General features: G+C 38.7%; 1 protein-coding gene across 1 annotated transcript in view; it reads right to left on the bottom strand.

The window, feature by feature from the left end:
• Window positions 1-13,882, bottom strand: part of RORB (RAR related orphan receptor B) — a 172,188-nt gene extending 158,306 nt beyond the window's left edge. The window contains exon 1 of the mRNA XM_036329112.1: window positions 13,692-13,882. Coding sequence (XP_036185005.1) covers window positions 13,692-13,698 — 7 coding nt within the window. The 5' untranslated portion in view covers window positions 13,699-13,882. The remainder of the gene's footprint in view (window positions 1-13,691) is intronic.
• Window positions 13,883-23,035: the final 9,153 nt, after the last annotated feature.

The raw sequence follows: 23,035 nt of genomic DNA on the forward strand, positions 1-23,035 counted from the left end.
AGAACCCTTCTTTTCCCAATGATGGAGAAAGTTTTTTAGATTGTATATTATTATTATTGTTGCTATTTTCACTATTCATTATGAATTACAGCATATGGATTACAAGAAGACTAGAGTCTTAAGCTCTTTAGAGAATAGAATTGAAACATATTCACCCTGTATCTTTAATACATAAGGTAGTGCCTGGTGCATTAAAGGTCCTTGATAAATGTTTCGTAATGAATGAGTGAATAGTTGTGTAAATATTAAATAAGTTAATTTTCTCTATGAGCCATTAAGCTTTCAACCTTAACCTTATTATCATGCCAGCTGACCTCAGGCAAATGGATGAGCTAAAAACCATAAGTCGTAGATAAAAAATAGCCTTACTACTATGCTGGAGCACTTACTTTGGCACAGGATTAATCTACAGAGAACGTGTAGAAAATTTGGGAATAACAGAAATGGTAATAAATAAGATACCTGATATCTTAAGATCCCAAGGTGGTTTTTAACATTTTATGTTTTCTTCATTTTTTTGTGCATTTTATATAATTTAGATCATATAGTATATGCAATTTTGCATTCCAATCTTTATATTAGTCTTTAGGTTTGCTGAGGTCAGGGATGATATCTTTCTTCATCACCATTTTAACCCTAGAGCCTAAAACACATTGTCAGGTTCATATAAACACTTAATACTAGTGACATATATTACATACACGGTGAATATGTAGTGGTTTAACAGTGAGTACCTACTAAATCAAAATGCGCCATAAAGAACATTAAGCCAAACTTTCCCTATATTGTTGTAAATACCATAATGAGGCTGTAGTGCTTTTAGGTACAGGCTTTTGCTACTTTAGTTTATTTCCTTTGAAAAGATTCCTAGAGTGTGAATTACTGGGCCAAAGAATATGGTCATTTTTAAGGGTATAGGCTCAATGATTGTACCAATATAAACCCCTACTATAGAATACGAGGGTGTCCAATTCATCACACCATTCCATAATTTGACAGGTGCTTTAATTTCTTTAATAAGTGAAGTTGAGATCTACATTTCCAATTATTTACTAGCCATTTATATTTCCTCTTTTTATAAAACAAGTGTTTGCTTTTTTATTTTGGGACTGTTTTTTAATGTGTTGAGACTGCATTTTTAAACTCTTAAAAAGCACTCTTTCTATTTTGGGGTTTCCTTGGGCTTAGCTACTCAGGGCACATTGCTATTCATACCTGTCCTGCATAGCTTACAAGGTTGCTGTGCGGATCACCCAGAGGGCATCTACGGCAGCTCACTGAGAACTATAGAGCACTAAACACAGACAATTATTATTAATTTTGCCTGCTATTACATTTGTAAAAAGATGAGACTGCATCTGTCAGCTCCTCTCAAGTTTACTGAGTTTCTTTTAAAAATGTTTTCAGAATTTTCCTTAAAAGCAGTCACAGTACAAAGACTGATAGAATTAATGAGTATGAAGAAATATACTGCAATTTCTAAAAGACAGGCCAAGCAAAGGAGGTATTTTATAAGAGGTAAAACAAAGAGAATCGCCTGAGACAACCTTACATTTTTTTTTTTCCAAAGTGATATTATTAAACATACAGGATTGCTTAGTATAAGATGAAGACAATCCAATGCAGATTCTGATGCAATTCATTTTCGTTCTAATAGTGTCTGTGGTCAGTTGAGCTGTGGGAGTCAGGACCATTATATTATATAATAAGATCAATTTGAGTGCTGGAAAATAAACGATGGGGTAGGTTGGTGTTTCTAGCTATGTTTGTATAGCACGGAATATGCTGAAGAGGCCTGAAAATTCAATAAGAGTGAACTAATAAATGTACTTTTAAGGAAATGTGATTGGACTTAATTTGAAAGCATAAAATTTGACCATGTAAATAATAGTTTGATGTAAAGAATATTATGTTTCAGCCAAAATGCAAAACACATTAAATCGCAATATTGTCAAGGAGGAGCAGAGCTCTGCATTTATTTAGAATTAATGTCACATTTAATTGCTTTTTTTCTTTATATTGCTAGGCACAATTAGACAGGGCACCTTTTTAATGTTGTCAAGGTTCTTTCCTGAAGAAAATGTTTTATGCTTGTACAAAACATAAAATTGAATAGGATGATAATAAGCCTTTGATAAAATGGTGTGTTGACGAGACTTTCAGTCCCAATCAGACGGAATCAGTTAAACCCAGGTAGGTAAATGGTGGTGTGGTAGGTTATTCAACCCATTGTTTTACTTGAAATATGTCTAAGGATAGATAATCTCCCTCTTGACAAATATAAAAACCAGAGGAGAGAACTGACAAACTGAGAGACAAATGGGTGGATTAACATAAACTATGAGGTAAGTTCATGTTGCTCACTGAATGAAGAGGAATGTCATATTGAGACATAACAGTCTTTATAGCTATTTCTTCTAACATTGTTTCCTTCCTTAAAGCAGATGCAGATACATTAGGATCTTAGTGGAAGAATCCTCTATAAATATGCAATTTTACTAAAAACTTGAACTCTCTTTAAAAATGAAGGCATATTTGAGATTATAAAATCATATTTTAGAATCTTTGAGGGGATAATTATGGTAACAAAACACTTACTGTATATACTTTAACTTAGTTATTATTTTTACTGGCCAGTTTCTATTCAGAATCTGTAGATTTTTCTACAATGTTTATTTTAATTTTTTTCTGGAATTGGTAAATGTCTATTATTTTAGGAGTGAAAACTATGGAGAACTATGGTTTGCTTAAAGGGATCATGTGATTGAATAAAAATGGTTTTACTATAAAATTATTTATTCCACCTATGGTCAAAACACTCTTGAGAGTTTTGGTAAGAAGTTTTACCTGAGGGCCAATGCTGGTGAAATGATCATGGAGGCTGCATCTGGACTCTTAGCAAGTATTAATGTCATGATTGATTAGTGATGTCTGCTGTGGGTGTAGGGGTGACAAAAAATAGTACAGCCTAAGGCAGAAAGCAGGGCGTAATGAAAATAGAACTGGATTCAGAGTCAGAAGCCCTTGATTGAAGTCAAATTCTGGTCTCCACTTCTTTTAACAAATAATTCAGGACAAGCCATCTATTTTTTCTCATTTAGGAAAAAAGAGATAGAAACACTGGACACTTAAGAAATTCAAGTGAAACAAAAATTACCTAAGAAATTCCTTAGGAATTTTACAAGAAACCACTTTGGTTGTGCTTGAGACTATTGTCTTAGAAGGCATCACCTCTTACACATAGTAAGTCCTCAATAATCAAGATCTGTGGAATCACATTTAAACCTGATCCACTATCAGGGGAGGAGGGGAGGTTTGTCACCTGGAACTCCGCCATGTAAAATGATAAAAAGAATGTCTATCTTTGACTCTAAATCAGTACTCATGTCAACCATGTTAGATAACCTTTCCAAGATCATAAATGAAACTTCGGTGGAAAGAAATTCAGAAACCTATTTCATTACCAAAGAACACTTTCTAAAACCAATAAAATAAACTTTAATTTATTGTGACATGGGTGGCATCAGATTGACCGTTAGTAATATTAGTAAACAGAACGAAACAAAACACACTGGAAGGTATTAATGCTACCTTATTAGCATACTATTAGTATTTCTGAGCTTCTCTGGGAAAAGTATGCCAAAAGCCCTGTTCTTTGGTACTTAATTTTTTTAAATCACAAGAATGAAAATATATTTCCAAGGGTAAAAGTGCTTAGAATTAAGCCTTTTAAATGGTAGTCAGTATTCAAAGGGGGAAAAAACAGCAACACTCAGAATATTGGTCTGTTTTAAATTTAATTTTAGAGCAAACAAAAATCCCTACATAAATTTATCCGAAATATTTTGTTTCTGTAACAAACAAAAACAAAAACAAATTATTGCCATAAAACACTGCACCTTAATGATGTGATGTGTTTTTCTGAACAAATGTTACTGTGTTCGACCAGACTGTGTGGCATTTGCTCATATTCAAAAACTGTGGAGATTTGGACAAGGTTTCTTTTTTCTTTTTTAAAGAAAAGTGTTTAATTCCTTCACTATGTGCCAGGCACAACTTATGTACACGTTAATAGAAAATGTTTGACCTGACAATGATAATCACAGCCAATTACCCATTAGAAACTCAACATGTCCAAGTTCTTTAAACTTGGATGTTATTGTTTGATTCTGGAATCTAGAAGCTAGCAGCTGCTGGATGATAAAATATGACTTGCGTGTTCATTCTGTCTCAAGCTCTAACATGATATTTTTACTTGAGAAACTCAGAATATGGGTTTTCATTTTAGTTGGATAGAATGCACATGAAACACTTTTGAGAACCATGCCTTGGACAGGTGAAATTAAACATCTTTTAAATGTAGTTTGATAAGTAATTAGTTTTAATTATTTTTATTACATTATTTCGGCAGATAAAAATACTACTACTGTCTGAATTGTATATTCTCAGAATTACAAGCAACATTCTGACCCTATTTAACAAGACTGTCTTTGAGAAGTCTTTTTAATGGAAAGATCAAAATAGTGGTTTAATGTTTACTAAGTAGTAGGCCTATTTATATAAAAACTAGAGCAAAAATCTAGATGTATATTACATATAGCACGTCAAGTAAAACCACTTTTCTCCAAAAGTTCAGTCTACATTTACTACACAGAAGAGCACACGGGCCCAGGCATCACATGAAGTGGTGTATATGTCCATTCATATAACATGAGCACCGGAGGAATTACAATAGCAGGTGAGGGAAGAGGCATCCAGAAAACCAGTTGCCTTATTAAATAACTGTTCAATCAAAGCTTCTCAAAGTTAGTACCCTCTCTTTTAACCTCTGACCTTTTTTCAAAGCCCCAAGAAATGGGGTCATTCAGCCACTTCTTACATTCTTCCAGGTCCAAGAAGTTAACAGATCAAGTACAATAGCCATTTTAGTATCAGGATGTGTTCCAATACAAGAGCAGCCTTCCTTGGCCTAATAAATTCTAATTAATAATCAGCATTAAAAAATATATCTATTTTTCAAGACTGAAAATACATGACTCTGTGACTCACCATGTAGAAATCTGAAGATGAGGCTCATGCTAGAGCAGAGGGTTATGACTAAGAGTGACAACTTGGCTGCCTGGATGTCTCAAATGGTGACATTTACTTTTGTGACTTCTGCCCAGCCCAGGATCTGGTTTTCAGCTTTGTAGGTTCAGAAACTTGATCCTGCCAGTGTTTCAGAGTGGATTAGACCTTAGTCTGAGGATTCAGGTTAACTAAGCTCTCAAGAACTAACATTCAAAACTAGAATGCCAAATTATCACTTCAAAATGAAGAGCCTAATTATGAGTTGTAGTGGTTATTTTTTTTTTGGCTGAACGGTGATTTTACTCATAGATAATGCTGGGATGAACATGGCCAATAGTTGCTGTTCACACTCACATTTTTGTTACTGTCTAGGAGTCCAGGATTTTCCTTCCTTAAAGATGCTTAAGAGAGAGAATAGCTCTAAAGTCTGTAAGACCATTATGTGTTGATTTTATAGTTTAATGTTCATAGTTCAACCTTTATCCAAGTTCTTGGAATGTAAGAGTTTGAAGAATATTCGTGTGGCCCTCAGACACTGCCAATGCACCCTGTTACTCCCATGAATTTTATTCTTCCTGATATCTAGTAATCTAAGATACTCTCTGGAGAAGATATCGCTATTTTTAGTTAATACCTTAAATGTTAAAGAGCATGAAACTCAATATAGATCAGCCATTTTCTTATTTTACAAAAATGAGAATTTCTTTTATAAAAAAACAAGCATATAGGGCTATTATAAAGTTTCTTTCTTTCTTTCTTTCTTTCTTTCTTTCTTTCTTTCTTTCTTTCTTTCTTTCTTTCTTTCTTTCTTTCTTTCTTTTTGCTGATGATACTTTTTAATTTTTTTACAAGTTACTCTCTTCCTTACACCAATATTCATCTCCTTTGGTACTTTTTTTTTTGTAATTTAAGAACTACCTTAGAGATTTTTTAAAATTGTGGCTTTCAAATCATTTTGCTAGCAAACGTTTCATTTGAGAGCAATACCACTACTTTCTCTATGTCAGAATATGCTCTTTTTGGAATGGTTCTATGCCAATAAACAAACTTTCACATAATACCAACTGTAAAAGGCAACTGAGGAATACAACACACTATAATGTGAACAACCTCATTTATGATGAACAAATTAATCAAAAGGTGGACTTCTCCTCATCCTTAGAGGCCCATCTCCTGTGAGAGCTCCTGATAGTGTCCCACTGTATTTTGTTCTGCTCTTGCTTTGATTATAGCTGTCAGAGCCTCACCAGTTAACTATACTTCAGCAACTTGAGCCCAGTTCTGTGACTAGCTGTGAGTAGATAGATAAATATATTATGAATAAATAAATATGAGTCACATACATTTCTATTTGGAGATATATGTAAAAGACGAAATCTTTGAGTTTGTTTCTTTTTAAATTAAAACTGAAAGTAGAAACATTGAGAAGATGATCTTATTCTCACATATTCAAGAGTATATTTTAATTTGGGAGCCTAGAAATAAGTTGATCAATGAATTTGACAAAGTTTTCTGAACAGGGGAGAGTTAAACTTGGTTCCAAATAAGGAGGAGAAAAATTTGTAATTGAAAATATTTTTTACAGACTAGTCAGAAAACTAAAATAGAACAATATTCTGCAAATGTTTTTGCAACACTAATACTCATTTATTTCATGCCAAGTAATGGTTATAAATGCCAAGGCCTTTTAAAAAAGCTTTTGATGTTTCTTTTTTAAAGATAATTTTGTGTCCAAATCAGAGAGTACCTTTTGCACTTCTAATTTGAAATTAAAATAGTGTGTACCTGCTGTTGTTACATAACAATATAATTGTAATGAAATTCATGTAAAAAAGAGAATCTTAACAAATTTTTAAAATATGATTTAAAATTGACTTGTCATAATATGCATTGGAAAAAAGCTTTGTTCTGAGATAAAAACCTACCTAGCATTTTCCTTTAAGCATCCCAAATCTTTCTATGTGCCATAATGCCAGGATATTGGATTTACATGAGTACAAAGTATTGTGGGTTAGTAACAAAAAATATAATTTGGTAAACAACCAGATTAATTTGCTCTTTCTTTGCTTATATGAATTTCTTTTCTGTGAATTAGAGAAATATAACCCTGGACCACATGATATGATAACTAACCACACACAAAAAATGGCATCAACTAAAACCTAGTTTAGTAAAGTAATTTACAAAGTCAGTATACACAACCAGTTAATAAAATATTCACTAAGCAGAGGTGAACACATTTAAGTCAAAGCAAATTACTTTTGCTCTTTTATAAAAGCATGTTTTGAACAAGTGTTTCCCCTCATGTTTTTGCAAAAGGTGACACATTCATTTGGTGGCACGTGCTTAAGCCAAGAATATCCCAATTTAATTTTAAAACAAAATTTATCATGTAATTATTATAAAGTTATATTTTATTTCCAATATTTACAAATAACAACTAATGAAGAAAAGTTGAATGTTATATTAAGTATAAAAATATTATACCTTCTGTGTTATTTTTAAATGTTCTGGATGCTTACTATGCAAGGTATTAGACAATGTAGGTAAAATATATGTTGAATAGCATTTTAACTCCTTATATAAGCACTAATAAACTTGTACTTATTATGAAGACAACAAACCTAGGATTTAAAATTTATTGATGGCCTCTTAGCTATATTTTAAAAGATAAACTGAGCAAGCCAAAATTCTAAGTGGACTGCAATGCATAACAATTTTGTGACATTATTATCACAATATTTCCTTTCATAAGAATCTACCCCCCATGCCATTAGTTAAACCACATTGTTATTATATTTAGCTTGATTCACTATAAATGCCGTTATAACACCTGTGGTTTCCCTCATTAAGAAGTGAATGGATGGGGTCAGGGGTTGAAAGGGCAGCATATGTGCTATGAAAGAACTAGTTAACATAGCCTATTATATTGGTGCACTGGTAAATCTCATTTCTATTCATCAGATGATTAGTTCAATCAATATTTATTCCTCTATGCTCCCTTTGTCTTGCGCTACAAAGGAGACATCCTTCAAAATCATGGCATAAGCCTTGTTATCTATGAATTTGTTGCTTAATTTGGGAGGGAATATTTCATTTATTTGGCAGACCTGAATTCTTTGATTTCTTTTTCCTTCTAATTACCATTAGGTAGTAAAATGGGATTTTGTATAGATTATTTATAAATAGATGCTTTTAACAGTTTCTTTTTTATGCTACTCAAGTATCACATGTATTCATTTCTTCCTCTTGAATGTTCTGGAAAGTTGCTTGTGTTTCTCTAAATATGTTTGAATTTGGAAGTCTGGATTGTGAAAGCAAAGATAAGAATGATTTCCTCTTTCAAATATTCATTCTTCTTGCATGAGTGGGTGGTTATAGGCACATACATATACATATTGTTTATCAGTGTATATCAACAGACACCTCCAAAACATGCTATTATCTGCTAGAGATTCTGTTAAGTCAGAGATTTTATTCAAAGTAAGACAAATATTTGCAAGAAGTAGTAATTTGAAGGTGATTACAAAATTACAGGAATAATACTTTATGTGTAAAGTGCTCATTTTATCAACAGTCACCATTCATTACATTATAAAAAGGCTTATTTCATTCATTTACTTATAATGAATGAAATAGTAAAACTACATGTAGAATAAAAAAAACACATTAATTATTAAGCCCAATGTCCATTACTAATACTTCCTTTTCGGTATATTTTTAGCATATCAACAAAATGATCTGTTAATATCAGTTACATTAAATTAATAGCAATATAATTTAGAGTCCATGTTTTCTGTTTGTATAGGATACAGAAATTATTTAATCAACAAAGTCTCTTCATAATAGAATGATATAAAGTATATTTTAAGTCACCTCAATCACTAATAACTTAATCACTAATAACTTTATCACTAATAACGTATGCGCTCATAACTTTTGATTTGTTTCAATCTGTCTAGAATTCGATGGTCTTAACTTTGGCAATAATTCTCCTATCTCCTCGTATAGTTATCTGTAAGGCTTGGATTTCACCAATGTACAGTGGCATTGATGTTATTGTTAACAATTTTAAACCTCACTTTATTAAATTTGCAGAATACCAGCAGACCCACACATAATAGAATTTTTAAACTTAATAATTTACTAGACTAATTTTTACCTCCGTATTAGTTGAATGCTATGAGATGTACTTTAAATTAGAACTATATCATTATTGCAGTGAAAAAGTCTAGTTAATTTGTCGCGAGTCACACTTTTATTTTTAGGGCTATTGTAGCAAAAGTATAAAAACGACACAGGCCACATGGTATTTCTAAAAAGTGGTTACACGTTTATAAAATGTGAACTAATAGCTGAAAAAAGTTTTACTTGTATTTTTATCTAGAAAAACTTCTTATATTGAATCACTTAGAAACACTTATGACAATTCTGCATATGCTACTTTTAGAAAAAAAGTAGTAGTATTACACTCTTTAGATGTCATTTTCATGAAGACAGACCCTAAAATGTCACATCTTCTAGTGCTATAAAATCTTTGGAGTTGTAAAATTTGATCTTATGATTCTGAAACACTTACATCTAAGATTCAATAAATGCAAACACACACCTGGATGATGGCTTTTAAGGCTGTTAATGGTTTGGTATTTAACAAATTGTTACCAAAATAAATGTTAACATTCATTATTTGATTGAGTATAAAATAAATGTCATTTAAGTTCAAGTAAAACTCACATACACCACTTTAATAATGATGCAAGAAACCATCTTTTAAGGGTGTCCTAATGATCAAAACCTATCCTGTTGTTGACAGGAAAATCCACTCCTATGTTTTAAATGAATACTAACAAAGGAGTTTAATCTTTATTCTCATATTTATGAGGCCTGCTGCTCAAAATTTCTTCCTTTATATTCCCATCCTGGGTTCCCAATTCCTGATTTTCTGAAAATACAGAAAAGTGAAAAGGCTTGGTGGGTTTTATAAGTATTCCAGAAGCCCAGGATGCCAGGTACTTATGTGTCATAATATGTACTGGTTACAGATTCACCCGGGATGTTTGTGGCTCTGTATTTTTCAACAATACTTGAAGGATAGCCTTAGGATTTTTCTTTAAACTGTTTGAATGTTTATCTTTCTTGGAATAAAGGCAGCTTACTGCTAATTACTTAATGAACTATTATGAATGGACTACTGACAGAGATGTCCTTCCAATAGTTTTTTTTTAAACTGTGGGAGGTGGAATGTTTGTTAGCGATATTGAATTGGAATAGGTGGAGGAAATTAAGGACTTGTTAGGGGATCTGAAGGCCTGGCCAGAGGGGCATGCAGAGCTCCAGGTTTCAGAAAGACTGCCATACCTCTGAAAGCAAGTGTCCCCTAAAGTTAGCAATTAATAAAAATGAACTACCTGAATAGAACAGATGAAATCTGGGCCGTAGAAAAACCAAGCCCCATCCTTGTTTACAGCAAGCATAAAACCAGATTTCTAATCCTGGGAGCCACAATCACCTATTGATTGCCGCGACATCTGTGTGTTTGGAAGCAGGGTTTTCTGCTCAGGCAGGGCTGAAAAATCCTATCATTTTGGCCCCCCTGTCGCCTAAACAGCTGACAGCACTCTCAGGACAGAGTCTCGTGGCCCACACCTTGGCTTACTCCTTTCTCACCTATGGATGGACCCAATTACAAGTCCCCCGGTTCGCTTTCCGAAGTTCCCAAAAATGCAATCTACAAAGAAGAAGCAGCGTCTGTAGAACTGATGCGGCACCCTCCAGCAGACAAAGGGGGAAATGCTTTGTGCGCCACCAAATGCAACCTCCTCCGCCCGCCGGCCGGGACTCAGTTCCACTGTGGAGCCGGACCATGACCTCAAAGATCAGAGCTGCTTAACTTAACCCCTTTCTTACCCCAGAGCGGTTCTCGGGATCAAGCCTCTTAAATATCCTAGACTTGGAGGTGGCGGGGTGGAGGTGGGGGGTGGGGTTGCTGAGTTGGTCCGGAGGGCAGGACCGCTCAATCCAGGACCAAGTTTGCGACTCCCTGCCTGACTCGGAACAGTCGCCAACTGCAAGCCGTGGCGCCCAGGCCGAGGCTCTGACTGGGGATGGGGACGCTCTGGGGATGGGGAGCGTGTGCGCGCGCGCGTGTAGTGTTGAGTATTGGGGAAATGGAGTGGGCACACTGTAAAGCTGACCTCAAAACCGCCCTTCTCCCCCCAGTACAGGCTGCTTAGCAGCCCAGACACAAGAGAAAGCTGACTCGTTTCCGCTCTCACTTCTCAAGTTCACACTCAAGTTCAACCCCTGATTCCGACCAGACGTCTGAGTAGTCTGGCCCTTTTCTCAACCCATCCTTAAAGAACAACCCCCGATGTCGCAGGAGGGCAAGGTCCGCAGGAAATACACAGCGAAGGCAGAGGAGAGACGGCGAAGGGTCAAAGAAGGAGAGACCAGGAGGGCGAGGGAAAGACCCCGCCACCTTTTAAGCTTGTTTCTAACTCCAGCGCTTGCCACCAAGCCGCCTGAAGTTAGAACTTGAAAGCGCTCCTGGGCACCTGACAAGCGTGGCGCCCTCTAGAACGCAGGTGAGGGCTCAGACTGGTTCCTCCTGGTGAGCAGAGGCTAGCGCCTGGCTTTCAACCCTTCAGGCTGCTTAGTCCCCAAAGTGAAGCCGTGTGGGACCCACATCCTCGCTGGCCAAGTACTCCTTCAGGAGCAGCGCGATCCAGCTACATCCACTCCCGCCTGGCACTCCTGTCTTCTGCAATTTAAGGGGAGAGTGAGTGGCTTGTATGCCCCCGTCCTAGGGCCCAGTCGGAGCTGAGGTGGCGCGTGGTTTTGGGCCTTCCTTCCGAACATAAGAACGCAGCCACGGGAGGAGTGTTGGAAGGGGAGAGGTAACGGAGGGGCGAACTAGCAAACTAAAGGAGAGAGGATGGTGATAAGACGGGACAGAAAAAGAAAAAAAAAAGACTCGTCTTCTGAAAGAATTTGGACAGTGGAACATGTGTCCAAGCCCCCAACTGGGGCACTAAACTGGAACCAGCTCGCACTCATGGGCCCCCACTCCTAGTGCGGGAATCAGTCAAGGCCATCCCACTAGGACATCCCTGTTTCTTATCTTCACCTCCTTCCCTCCCACTCAACCTCTCCGTTCCTCCTCCTCTTTTCCTTGCTTGCCACGGCGGGCTAGCCCACTCTCTGCCCTAAGCGTCCAGGCCTGGGCTCACCCCATGGGGGGGGGGGGCGGGGGGGAGCGTGCACACAGCCCCCTCAGTGCGCTTCTAGCGAGGTGTTGGGGGAATGGGTGGCAGGCGAACACAGTCGAGTGGGAAGCGATGAGTGTTTACAGACTGACTCTCCCAAGATCGTCCTGCCTAACCCACCTGCCGCGCGGTCAGGGAAGTAGGAAGGTCCAGAGTTGGCCGTTTCCAACTTTCTGTGGCCGGGACCAGGAGGGACGTGTGCAGGGGCGAAGAGGTTACTGCTCTCCTTTCCAAAAAACCAGAGTGGCCGGAAAGAATAACTGGGGGGTTGGGGCTTGTATGTCCCCGGTCCCAGAGCCCAGTCGGAGCCGCACAGATCCCCGTAGCACGAGGGCACCCGTCCTGCTCGCCAAGAAAAGAGTGAAGCTGTGGCCAAGTGGAAAGTGGAAGAGAGTGGGTCCGGCCACACCGCGCAGAAAACCTGAAGGTCCGTCACCGCGGGGGAGGAGAGGAACACAGAGGCTCCCAAAAGCCGGCCAGGCGAGCCGCCGGAGCAGCCCCAAGTGCAGCAGGAGCGGGTGTCTGGTCTCTGTTCCCAGCGCGCCGCCTGCTTGCCCAGGGGTCCTGCGGCCCGGGGCGCGGCCGGGGGTCTTGGCCCCATCTCCTGCAGCGGGCCTTTGACAAAGAGCCTTTCCCACCGTGGGTGACGCGGGCTCTCCTAGCCTCTGGAACTTTCTCTGCAGAACTTTTTCGGGGTGGCGCTCGTCCCTGGTCTGCGCGAGCTCGGGCACGCGGACCTGGCCTGGGCGCAGCGCTGGCACCACAGGCGCGCGCCGGGGACCATCCCGGAACCCGCGTCCTGCCCCGCGGCATCACCCCTCCTCCGACCGCTCCCCCGAAGGGACGCCGCCGCCGCCCAGGTCGCTGGTGGGCTTTGTCGCCTAGAGAGGGTGTGTGTCCGCGCGCCCCCGCCCCACCAGCCGCGGGTGCGCCCAGCGCGTCCAACCCCGGCCCGTGCCCGCCGCGCGCCGGGCTCTTCCAGCTGCTTCCGAAGAGAATCTACCCTCTCCCGGCTCTCCCTCCATCCCGCGTCCGCTTCCGCCCCGAGAGCTACTAGCAAACATGTTCAGTGCCACTCAAGGGCTGGGAAGGAGCAACTGGAGTCGCTCCCCTCTCCAAAAAGCGCCCTCCCGCGTCCCTCCAGAACTCCCAAGAGGCAACAACACCTCCCCACAACTTTCCACGCCCAGGCCATTCGGAGCCCACCTGAGCACGCGAAGTCCGGGCTGCGTCCCGCCAACCTCGTCCCCTCCGGCTGGGTGCACGCCCCTACCCCCGCTCCCCATCTGGAGGGAGTCGGCCGGACCCGTGGAGCCTCGGTACCCATAGAGCCCCAGGGGCCGCGGGCTCGCTTACCTCGCATGGTGTGGCCGCTCTCCCGCTCCGCGTAGTCATGAAGCTGCTCCCAGCCCGAACCCTGGAGAGCCCCAAAATCCCGCTCAGCACGAGTGGAGACGGTGGTCGGCGAAGAGCTGCTCCGCTGAGAACACCATTTAGGCGGACGCCGTGGCCCGAGGGTGACGTTTGCCGCCGCCGCCGCTGCTTGGTTAACAGTTTTGATGATGGTGGTGGTGACTGTTTTGATGGTTGTTTGGTTGTTTGTTTTCAGGAAAGGTGAAAAAAAAATGTGCTGCCTGGCTGGTGCCTGGGTTTTGTTTTGCTTTTGTTTTTCTTTTTTTCTTTCTCTCCAATGTGCTTGCTTTAAAAAAAAAAAAAATGCCACCGCCTCCGGCTCAGAAGATTTCTTTTGTGATCACTTGGACTGAGGAGGAGGAGGAAGGGCAGCGGCAGGAGGAGGAGTTGGTGGTGGTTTTGTTAGTTACAAAGAAGAGGGAGAAGAATCAAGGGGAAGAAAAAAAGAGGAAACAGAAAGAAAAGAAAGGAGGTGTGGATGGCAGAGCATGTGCGTTTTCACATGACATCTGTGCCTGTTAGCGGATCCACAATGTGAATTTTCACTGTTCAGTTAGAGGGAGGAAGGGAGCGAGAGAGAAAGAGAGAGGAGAGAGATGGAAAGAGAGAGCCCAGAAGGGGCTTATACGCGGGGGCGGGTTTGGCCGGGACTTCCAGGCCCCGCCTCCTGTCAGCGCCATGGCCAATCAGCGCGCGGTAGTGCTCGGAGGGGCTGGGACCACGGGGGAGGGGACCAGATTGGTGGCGAGGGGCGGGGGTTAAGGACGCTGGAGCTGAAGGCGGCCAAGGCTGGAAATGGGCATTAGAGACAGTCCTCACTGTGCAGAGGACGAGAAGGACCCACAGAGAGAGTCGGGCAGATGAGCAGGTGACATTCACTTACGATTCCAGGAGGAGGGAGAGGGCGCTGGCCGGCCCTTCGGAGGCGAGAGGCGCGGGACTCTCCTCTTTGGCAGAGCCTGTGGGCCTCGGAGAGTTAGTTTTGAATTTACGGTAGCGCTCTTAAGAGTCCTTTTTCTGTGCACTCCTCCTGTCTGGCGAGGGTTTCCAGGGCACGACGCTTCCGTTATAGTGGTAGCATAATGCAAATCAACTTTCCTCACTTTGAGCTCCACCAAAATGCAGTCCTATGCAAGTCCCAGTCTGCTTCCTTTAAAACCGCTTTTCAGATGCTCCCTGCTCCCAAACTTAAAAACCAAGCAAAACCAAAATCCTGAGATCTCTTCTGTTTTTAAAGATAATTGAACATTTTAATGCTTTCTTTCACCAAAGAAATGGATTTGTATTAGCATTTGGAGAATCTCCTGGTGTGGGGCTACATAACTCAAGGATAATAGCCCCAGTTTGCAGGTGTGGCTACCTTAGTGAGAAGGTAAAAGGCTGAGGCCAGAGGGTTTGCTCGTGTGGTGCTGTTTATTTGATCATGGTGCAGGGCTTTAGGAGGGAGGAATTGCTCATTATAATTGCTCCGAGAAGACATTTACCAATTTAGAGGAGATTGGCAATTAAACGTAGGTAAAGTTATTTGTATTCCTTAGGTAAATAGATAAAAACTGTTCCTTTGCAAGTTTTCCCCTTTCATTAGACAAAATAAACATATCATACAGATGATCACATCTGTTTTCTACAATTGGACACTTTGTAAATACTTTGGTGAACTGGTCATCCTAAAAGACAGATAAAAATATTTGCTTCATGGACTCAGTCTTAAGGAATTGAGGCTTCTACTCAGTGTACCTGTTAGCAGAGCAGGCCTCATCATCATTTAGGTTCCTGTATAATTTGATTTTTACTAGGCATTTATTCATATTATGTCATGTAACACAAAATGCAATGTAGAATTGGTGATTATTTAGTTAATTAGATCGCTCTAAACTGCTAAGTAGTTCATTACCTACCCCGATTAAATAAAAAATGGATTACTTGATGAATCTTCACTAGTGTTAAACTGACTTAGCCTGGCCAATGTGTAATTTAGGAAAATTTTAGTATTAAGAATGAAAGTTGATTGAGTCTTTAATTAAATGAAATGAACAAAAGAAAGTTACACTTCAGAATAGTTATTCCCTTATAAATACCTTTCATCTAGATTTGTAATTGACACAGTCGTTAATCTTTTAAGATAATATTTAAGGCTCCCTGGTTTTATCATTTTTAATCAAGTAAAATAGATTCATCACAACTGCATTAAAGCTGTACTAAGTTATGCCTAATTTAGTTGCTTCATTAAAAATTACTGAATATAAAACAGTTAAGAAACAAATTGTGACTGCATCATTTTAATTTTATGTGCTTTAAGAAGGCCCAGGCATATTTAAAATTCCAAAGCCTTTGTAAACACTATAATTAATATTGCCATTATTTTAGCTTTTTATTTCTCATTAAATAAGAATTTCAAAATTATAAAATTTAAACTCATTAATTGTCTTAAGTTTCTAAACATTTATTGAATTCTAAAATTTCTTTTGACTGCTGTTATATCTGTAATTCTTAAACAGTCATGTATATATGAAAACTACTTTTTTCTTCTTCTGTACATTTTTATATGTCCTTTGCTTTGTGGGTTCAACAATGGCATAATTTTACTTAGAACCATATCCCATATTTTCAAATCCCCCTACTTTTGAAAAAAATTTAGTTAGAAATAAAGACTTAATTATGTTTTATAATTTTTCAAAGGGGCATATATGTTAAGTTATATATATGGTGGTACAAAGTATTTGTTTTCTCTTTTATAATGAATAAATGTTGATCATTGATTATAATGTGGTGATCTGAGACTTTTTGGATCTTTCTAAAAGTTTAGAAACCAAGTTCTTCAGCATATCCGATAACTTCCAAATTATTTCAACTGAATGGAATAAAAATTTATTTATATAAAACAGATATTCAGGATGTAAATGAAAGAAATCAGCTTTCTCCAAGAAGTCGTAAAATATTTAGGTATAATCTGTTGTTTTTGTAGCCTACCTGCCAGGAAACATCCATATTTCAAATGGCATAACAATAATATATTAATATAATGTTCTTGTTCACATGAGTACAGTGCCAGCAATTTTATTTAAATGATTATAGAACTGTTTGGTTTCCTGTAAGCTTGAAACTCCATTTTTGGCTCTGGGCTTGAAGGACGTTCTAAATTTTGATAAATTAAAATGCAAATCATTAAGTCATGTAACTCTGTATTTAATCTCAAGAAATGATATAAAATCACAAGAGCTTGCCGGCTTAACCTGCTTTCACCATCCCTCAGATTTAGCTGTAAGGCCATAGAGTAATCATGATCAGAAACATTCTATGGACACAAAGGTTTAATATAAAGCAAACAGTTAAGATGACCAAGGCATTTAGGATTATTTCAACCATGAAATGCTTGAACCAAAATAAGAAGAAATGGTTCACTATATTCTGAGCCAGTCTATATGTAGAAACCATTTTAAATAGTTATGAATCTTGGAGTCATATTGGCAATATTGATAACAATATTACATTTAGAATGAATAAAAGATTGGGTGTTTTTAGCTCAATTTAGGGGCTGTGTCATTGTGAAAGTTGAAGAAAAGGTATAAAGCTACCTTTAAATATTGGAAAAGCCAGAATAAATATGAGAACTTTTAATGTTGGAACCTATTAAAAATGGAAAGGGTGAAATACTGAGTGCCCTGTTGCTGAAGGCATCCAAAAAAGGGTGGAATTGCCTGGCCAGTGGTTGAGCATTGACCCACGAACCAGAAGGTCACGGTTCAATTCCAGGTCAGGGTACATGCCCTGCTTGTGGGCTCCATGCCCAGTAGGGGGCGTGCAAGAGGCAGCCAATCTATGATTCTTTCTCATCATTGATGTTTCTATTTCTCTCCCTCTCCCTCTCTCTGAAATCAATAAAAACATATTTGGAAAACGAAAAAGAAAAGGTGGAATGAAAGACAAGTATATAGATTTCTCTAGTAGGCTGGACAGTGTTTAGATTACCTCCAATATCTTCTGTAACATCTGTATCCACACGTAGGCTACTATCACTACCCCAGTAGCTGCAGCAGAACTAGTGCTTCATACCTTGGAATGCAAGCTTCACCAGAGCAGGAGCCAGTACTTCCCTAGAGTTGGGAAGAGTATCTGATACTTTATAGTCGCTCAATAATTATTGGTTGGATGAATGCTTTCTACTCTGTACACTGGATATGAACCAGAAATATAGTAAAGATCTGAATAAGATCCTTTCTTCTTAGTTTCTAATGGAGAAAGAGTGAGAGTGAGAGCGGGAGCGAGTGAGAGAGATTTTTTTTTCATTTTAAAACTTTTAATTTGGGGAAGAAAAACATATTTGAGTTTGGATAAAAAATTACAAAGAAAAGTGAAATCTAGTTATTTTCATATTTTTTTCTACTCTTAATTTATTCCAAGATGAAGAATCTTTATACCTTTTGTGGTTTAAGTTCTGATTCATACTTTAAAAAGTATGGATACAAACTCAAAAACTTTTTCGAATGACAAAAGAGAGCAAATACTAAAATTGTGTAGCTTGTGCTTCATGTAATAAACTAGAGGCCGGGTGCACAAAATTTGTGCATGGGTAGGGTCCTTAGGCCAAACCAGCGATTAGGGTCAATTGGGGCCTTCTGGCTGCTGGCTGGGGCCTCCTTTCCCCAGCTGCTGGCTGCCAGTTGGGGCCTTCCTTTGTTCTGCACCATCCCCTGGTGGTTAGTGCACATCATAGCGAGCAATAGAACTCCCAGTCTCCTGGTCAAACTCCTGCGGGGACACTTTGCATATTAGCCTTTTATATATAAAGATTGGAAAGAGGATTATGGGCCAAAACAAAATGAACCCTAATATGTGGAATAAGAGGTGGGTAAAGCAAGCTTATGAAAGAACAAAATATACATGTCAGAAAAAAGAGCTAATGCATAATGGATGAATCACATGAACTATTAGCCTATCTAATTTCTGTATCTTGAAAGAGCCTACATTGTACGTAAATATATCCCATGCCCTCTCTCCCCCCGTTTTTAAACAGATAAAATTACATAGGCTTAGAAAGGTTAGATCATAAATCTAAAAATGTTAGATCCAAGATTCAAACCCAGATATAGTCACTAAAATATAAGTTCCATGAGTTCACGAACTTTCTTGATTTTATTTTTTTCAGTGCTGAATCCCCAGAATCTAGAACCTTACCCGGCAACTTCTTGGTGCTTAAAATAGACTTGTGAATAAGTAAGTAGACATTTGAACTCTTATCCACACAGTATTACATGCCACACATCTATAACTGAATTCCAGTCCATCATGGAGTCTAGAAATACTTTTGTAATAAATATTCCAGGTAATAGATACTGTGGGCCTGGATTAAATTGGGGCTAGTAAAAATAAAAAATGAAAAAAAGAGAAAAGGTTGGGTGCAAGACATTTTTCAGGCAGAAGCAACAAAATCTAGTGAATGATGGGATGATGGTGCTGGTAGGCAGGGGTTGGTAAAGGCAAGGGAGAAGTCAAGCCAAAGCTTCATGAATAGGAGATTGGTAGAATGAATATATCATCAATAGACATAAGTAAGGAGGAGCATGTTCTTGATTAAATAGGGGGAAATCTTAAGATTTTCAGTTTTGGTGAGTATTGGGAACAATGTCTAATAGATGGTTGGGTATGCAGAACTGGAGATTCTGGAATTGGTAAGAGGTGAAAGTAAAGATTTATGAGACATTCAAAAATACCAAGGAGACAAGAAATAATATGAGAAGAAAACAAATATGTCTTTTATAGAGTAGGAGATAGATGTTATGCCATTGCATGAGAGGATGAATGGAAGAGGAAAGGAGTAAACTATGATAGTATTTTATCAGAGAAGTCAAGGTAGGGAAGAGTTTCAAGAAAGAAGGAATGATTAACAGTGTCAGACAGAGAAGTCAAGGGTCATTGGGTTCTCTCTCTTTCACTCTGTCCCCCCCGGCCCCCTCCCTCACATTTTTTTTCTTTTATATAAATTTTAGAATTAACAGAATGGTACTTTTTTTAAATATAAAAAGAGAGAGATGGGAGAAATGAGATTAAGAGTCATAGGTTATCTTTGATAAGAAGGACACCTTTTCTTCTGGGACTGAAATCAAGCAACAGAATGAATAGATAAAGACAGAGCAACCTTGTAAAGTTAACAGGGTTTGGAGGCCCATGTAGAAGGGACGTGTTTAGGTGTAAGTTTCAGTTGGCAGTTGAATTACCTGTGTGACACCATACAAGTCACATTATTTCTGCATCCCACTTTCCCCATTAGACAGTGAGCATCACAAGGATAGTAGTTCTGTCATTTTCATTTTGGTTTCCAGGACCTCTAAATGGGTTGTTAAACAATTTAGTTCAATTTGAGAGATGAATCATTAGTGAAACTCTGTCTCAGTTCAGTGCTTGTCTTGTTATTATATTTTGGCAAACTCCCTTCCACTTTTTATCATGGTCTTGAAGACTTAGAGTTGACAAATCCCCATTTTCGTGAGCTAGGTTGCGTAGATTTATTTTCCTTGTAGCCCCACAAGCTCTACTAAAACAGGCTGATTAAAAAAAAAAATCTAAAAATCTACTGGCTGCCAGTGTCTTCCAGACACTGGTAAAAGTTGAGTTGTGCTTCATTTTATGGACTAGATTAAAATATTTTAAAGTTTCTTTAGAAAAATTAAGTGTCTGTGAATAGCTAATGAAATTACTAAAAACTAATATTAGTCCAGAATGAATTTCTTACCAAGAAAATGGAAAGAAAATACATTTTATAGTGGTTAACTGAAAGAATCAGATCAGGAGAGATTGACAATTGTAACATGTGCCATATATCTTGTATTGTTTGATTTATTTGTAAGAATAGATATTACTGTGTGTTCGTGTCTGTATGTATGTGATGAAAAGTATTTTCAGGAGGACCACAAGGGGAAATAAAAGATCACTACAGCCCTAGCCGGCTTGGCTCAGTGGATAGAGCATCGGCCTGCAGACTGAGGGGTCCCAGGTTCAATTCTGGCCAAGGGTACATGCCTGGGTTGTGGGCTGAATCCCCAGTGGGGGTGTGCAGGAGGCAGCCGATAAATGATTCTCTCTCATCATTGATGTTTCTATCTCTCTCTCCTCCTTTCATCTCTGAAACCAATAAAGAAATATGTTAAAAAAAAAAAAAGATCACTACAGAGACTTCCCTTACCAAAACTTACTCAAAAAGTCATTCCAAAATAATAGAATATATGACTACAGCCCTAACCAGTTTGGCTCAGTGGATAGAGCGTCAGCCTGTGGACTCAAGGGTCCCAGGTTCGATTCCGATCAAGGGCATGTACCTTGGTTGCTGGCACGTCCCCAGTGGGGAGTGTGCAGGAGGCAGCTGATCGATGTTTCTAACTCTCTATCCCTCTCCCTTCTTCTCTGTAAAAAATGAATAAAATATATATTTTAAAAAAAAACAACAGAAGAAACTCTAAAAAAAAAAAAGACGTAAGGACTTTATATAAAAACTGAAGTAGAATTTCAGTTCAGATTTGAAAATATGATATTTCTTAATAGGATGAAGAATACTTGTTTCTCTCTCAGATCACATACAAAAGTACATTTCATATGGATTAGAGATTTTAATAAATATATAAGTAAATATATAAAATAATAAAATTATACTTATGCGTATCTATATAATAAAAGCCTAAGTGGCTGTTACGGTGGAACGACTGGAACAACCGGTTGCTATGATGCGCACTGACCACCGGGGGGCAGACGCTCAATGCAGGAGCTGCCCCCTGGTGGTCAGTGTGCTCCCACAAGGGGAGCACTGCTCAGCCAGAAGCCGGGCTCACAGCTGGCGAGTGCAGCAGCATTGGTGGGAGCCTCTCCTGCCTCCACAGCAGCACTAAGGAGCAGCGAGAAGGGGATGGTAAGGAGCGAGGGGTCCTGGACTGCAAGAGGGATGTCCACTTGCTGGCTTAGGCCTGTTCCCCACTTAAGCCAGCAGGCAGACATCCCTCAAGGGCTCCTGGACTGCAAGAGGGCACAGGCCGGCCTGAGGAAACCCCCAGTGCACGAATTTCATGCACCGGGCCTCTAGTAATTATATAATGTTTCGAATGAAGCAAACTTTCTAAATTAAGTAACTGTATCTATAAAGAAAAATTACATGTATTTTCTTATATACGAATATAAAAGTAAATATTTTGAATGGCAAAAGACATCAAAACAAGTGAAAATATAGACAATAGGATGGAAAAAATATTGCTGCACAAAAAATTTAATAGTCTTTATAAATAAATGTATATGAACTTACAAACTGATAGGAATTGGATGAAAGTTAAAAAATAGAGTTGGTAGGGAAAAGGGGAGCTGTTTATTGGATAACTTTTTTTCTTTTTTAACCGTTGGTGGTTTTTGCTACACATAAAAAATTTCTCCATGTTTATATATCTGTTAGTGCTACTAAAAGTCCCCTCTCCAGATTACCTGACAAAAATTTAAGATAATTTCTTGTGTGTTTATTAAAATATAAGTTAAAATGAAAATGTGATACTTTGTATAATTTTTGTATAACACTGCAAGTTTTATCTTGAATTGGTTACTTCACTCTACATCCTTGCCTCATCAATCCAAGCTACTGTCCCTCTCTTACCTAGATGGGTACCCTGTTCTTAGAATTTGTCTTTCTACCTTCATTTTTGCCCATTACGCTATACATGTTCCAAAGGGCAGTTAGAGAGGTCTGTTAAAAATGTAAACCAGACAATAAATACTCCCTGCTAAAACATTTTAATGTCTTCTGGTTGCATTTAGAAAATGACCCATACTTGTATCAGAAGGGTACATTCAATAGGATGAATACCTATTCTGGTTCTGCCTGACACAGTGCATAACTAGTAGACATGCCCCCTTTCAGTCTCAAAAGTGTTCCAGTCTGAGAAATACATAATATAGTTATCTGGAGTGTAAAGCTCTGCTGGCTTAAAGGTTAGGTTCTCAGAGAAATGGTCTCTCCTTATACCACATAAAAGAGTGCTCATTCACGTATGAGAATTTATGATTATTTATTTGCTTGTCTTCTCTTGTTATTATCCAATAAAGAAAATTAATTTATAATGAATGTTATTGTTTGCTCCATGAGTCAGGGACCACATCTTTATTTGTTTTGCATTATATCTTCAGGGCCAAGTATTATGCCTAACATATAGCACATATCTAATAAAAGTTTGTTCAGTAAATAGATAACTTGGACTAATTGCTAGAATTTGAGCAATGTAAACAACTCCTTTTATTTTCTTTCTGAAGGCTTGTTTCAC

The sequence above is a fragment of the Myotis myotis genome, unplaced genomic scaffold (assembly GCF_014108235.1).
Source record: "Myotis myotis isolate mMyoMyo1 unplaced genomic scaffold, mMyoMyo1.p scaffold_m19_p_12, whole genome shotgun sequence".
Classification (NCBI taxonomy): Eukaryota; Metazoa; Chordata; class Mammalia; order Chiroptera; family Vespertilionidae; genus Myotis; species Myotis myotis.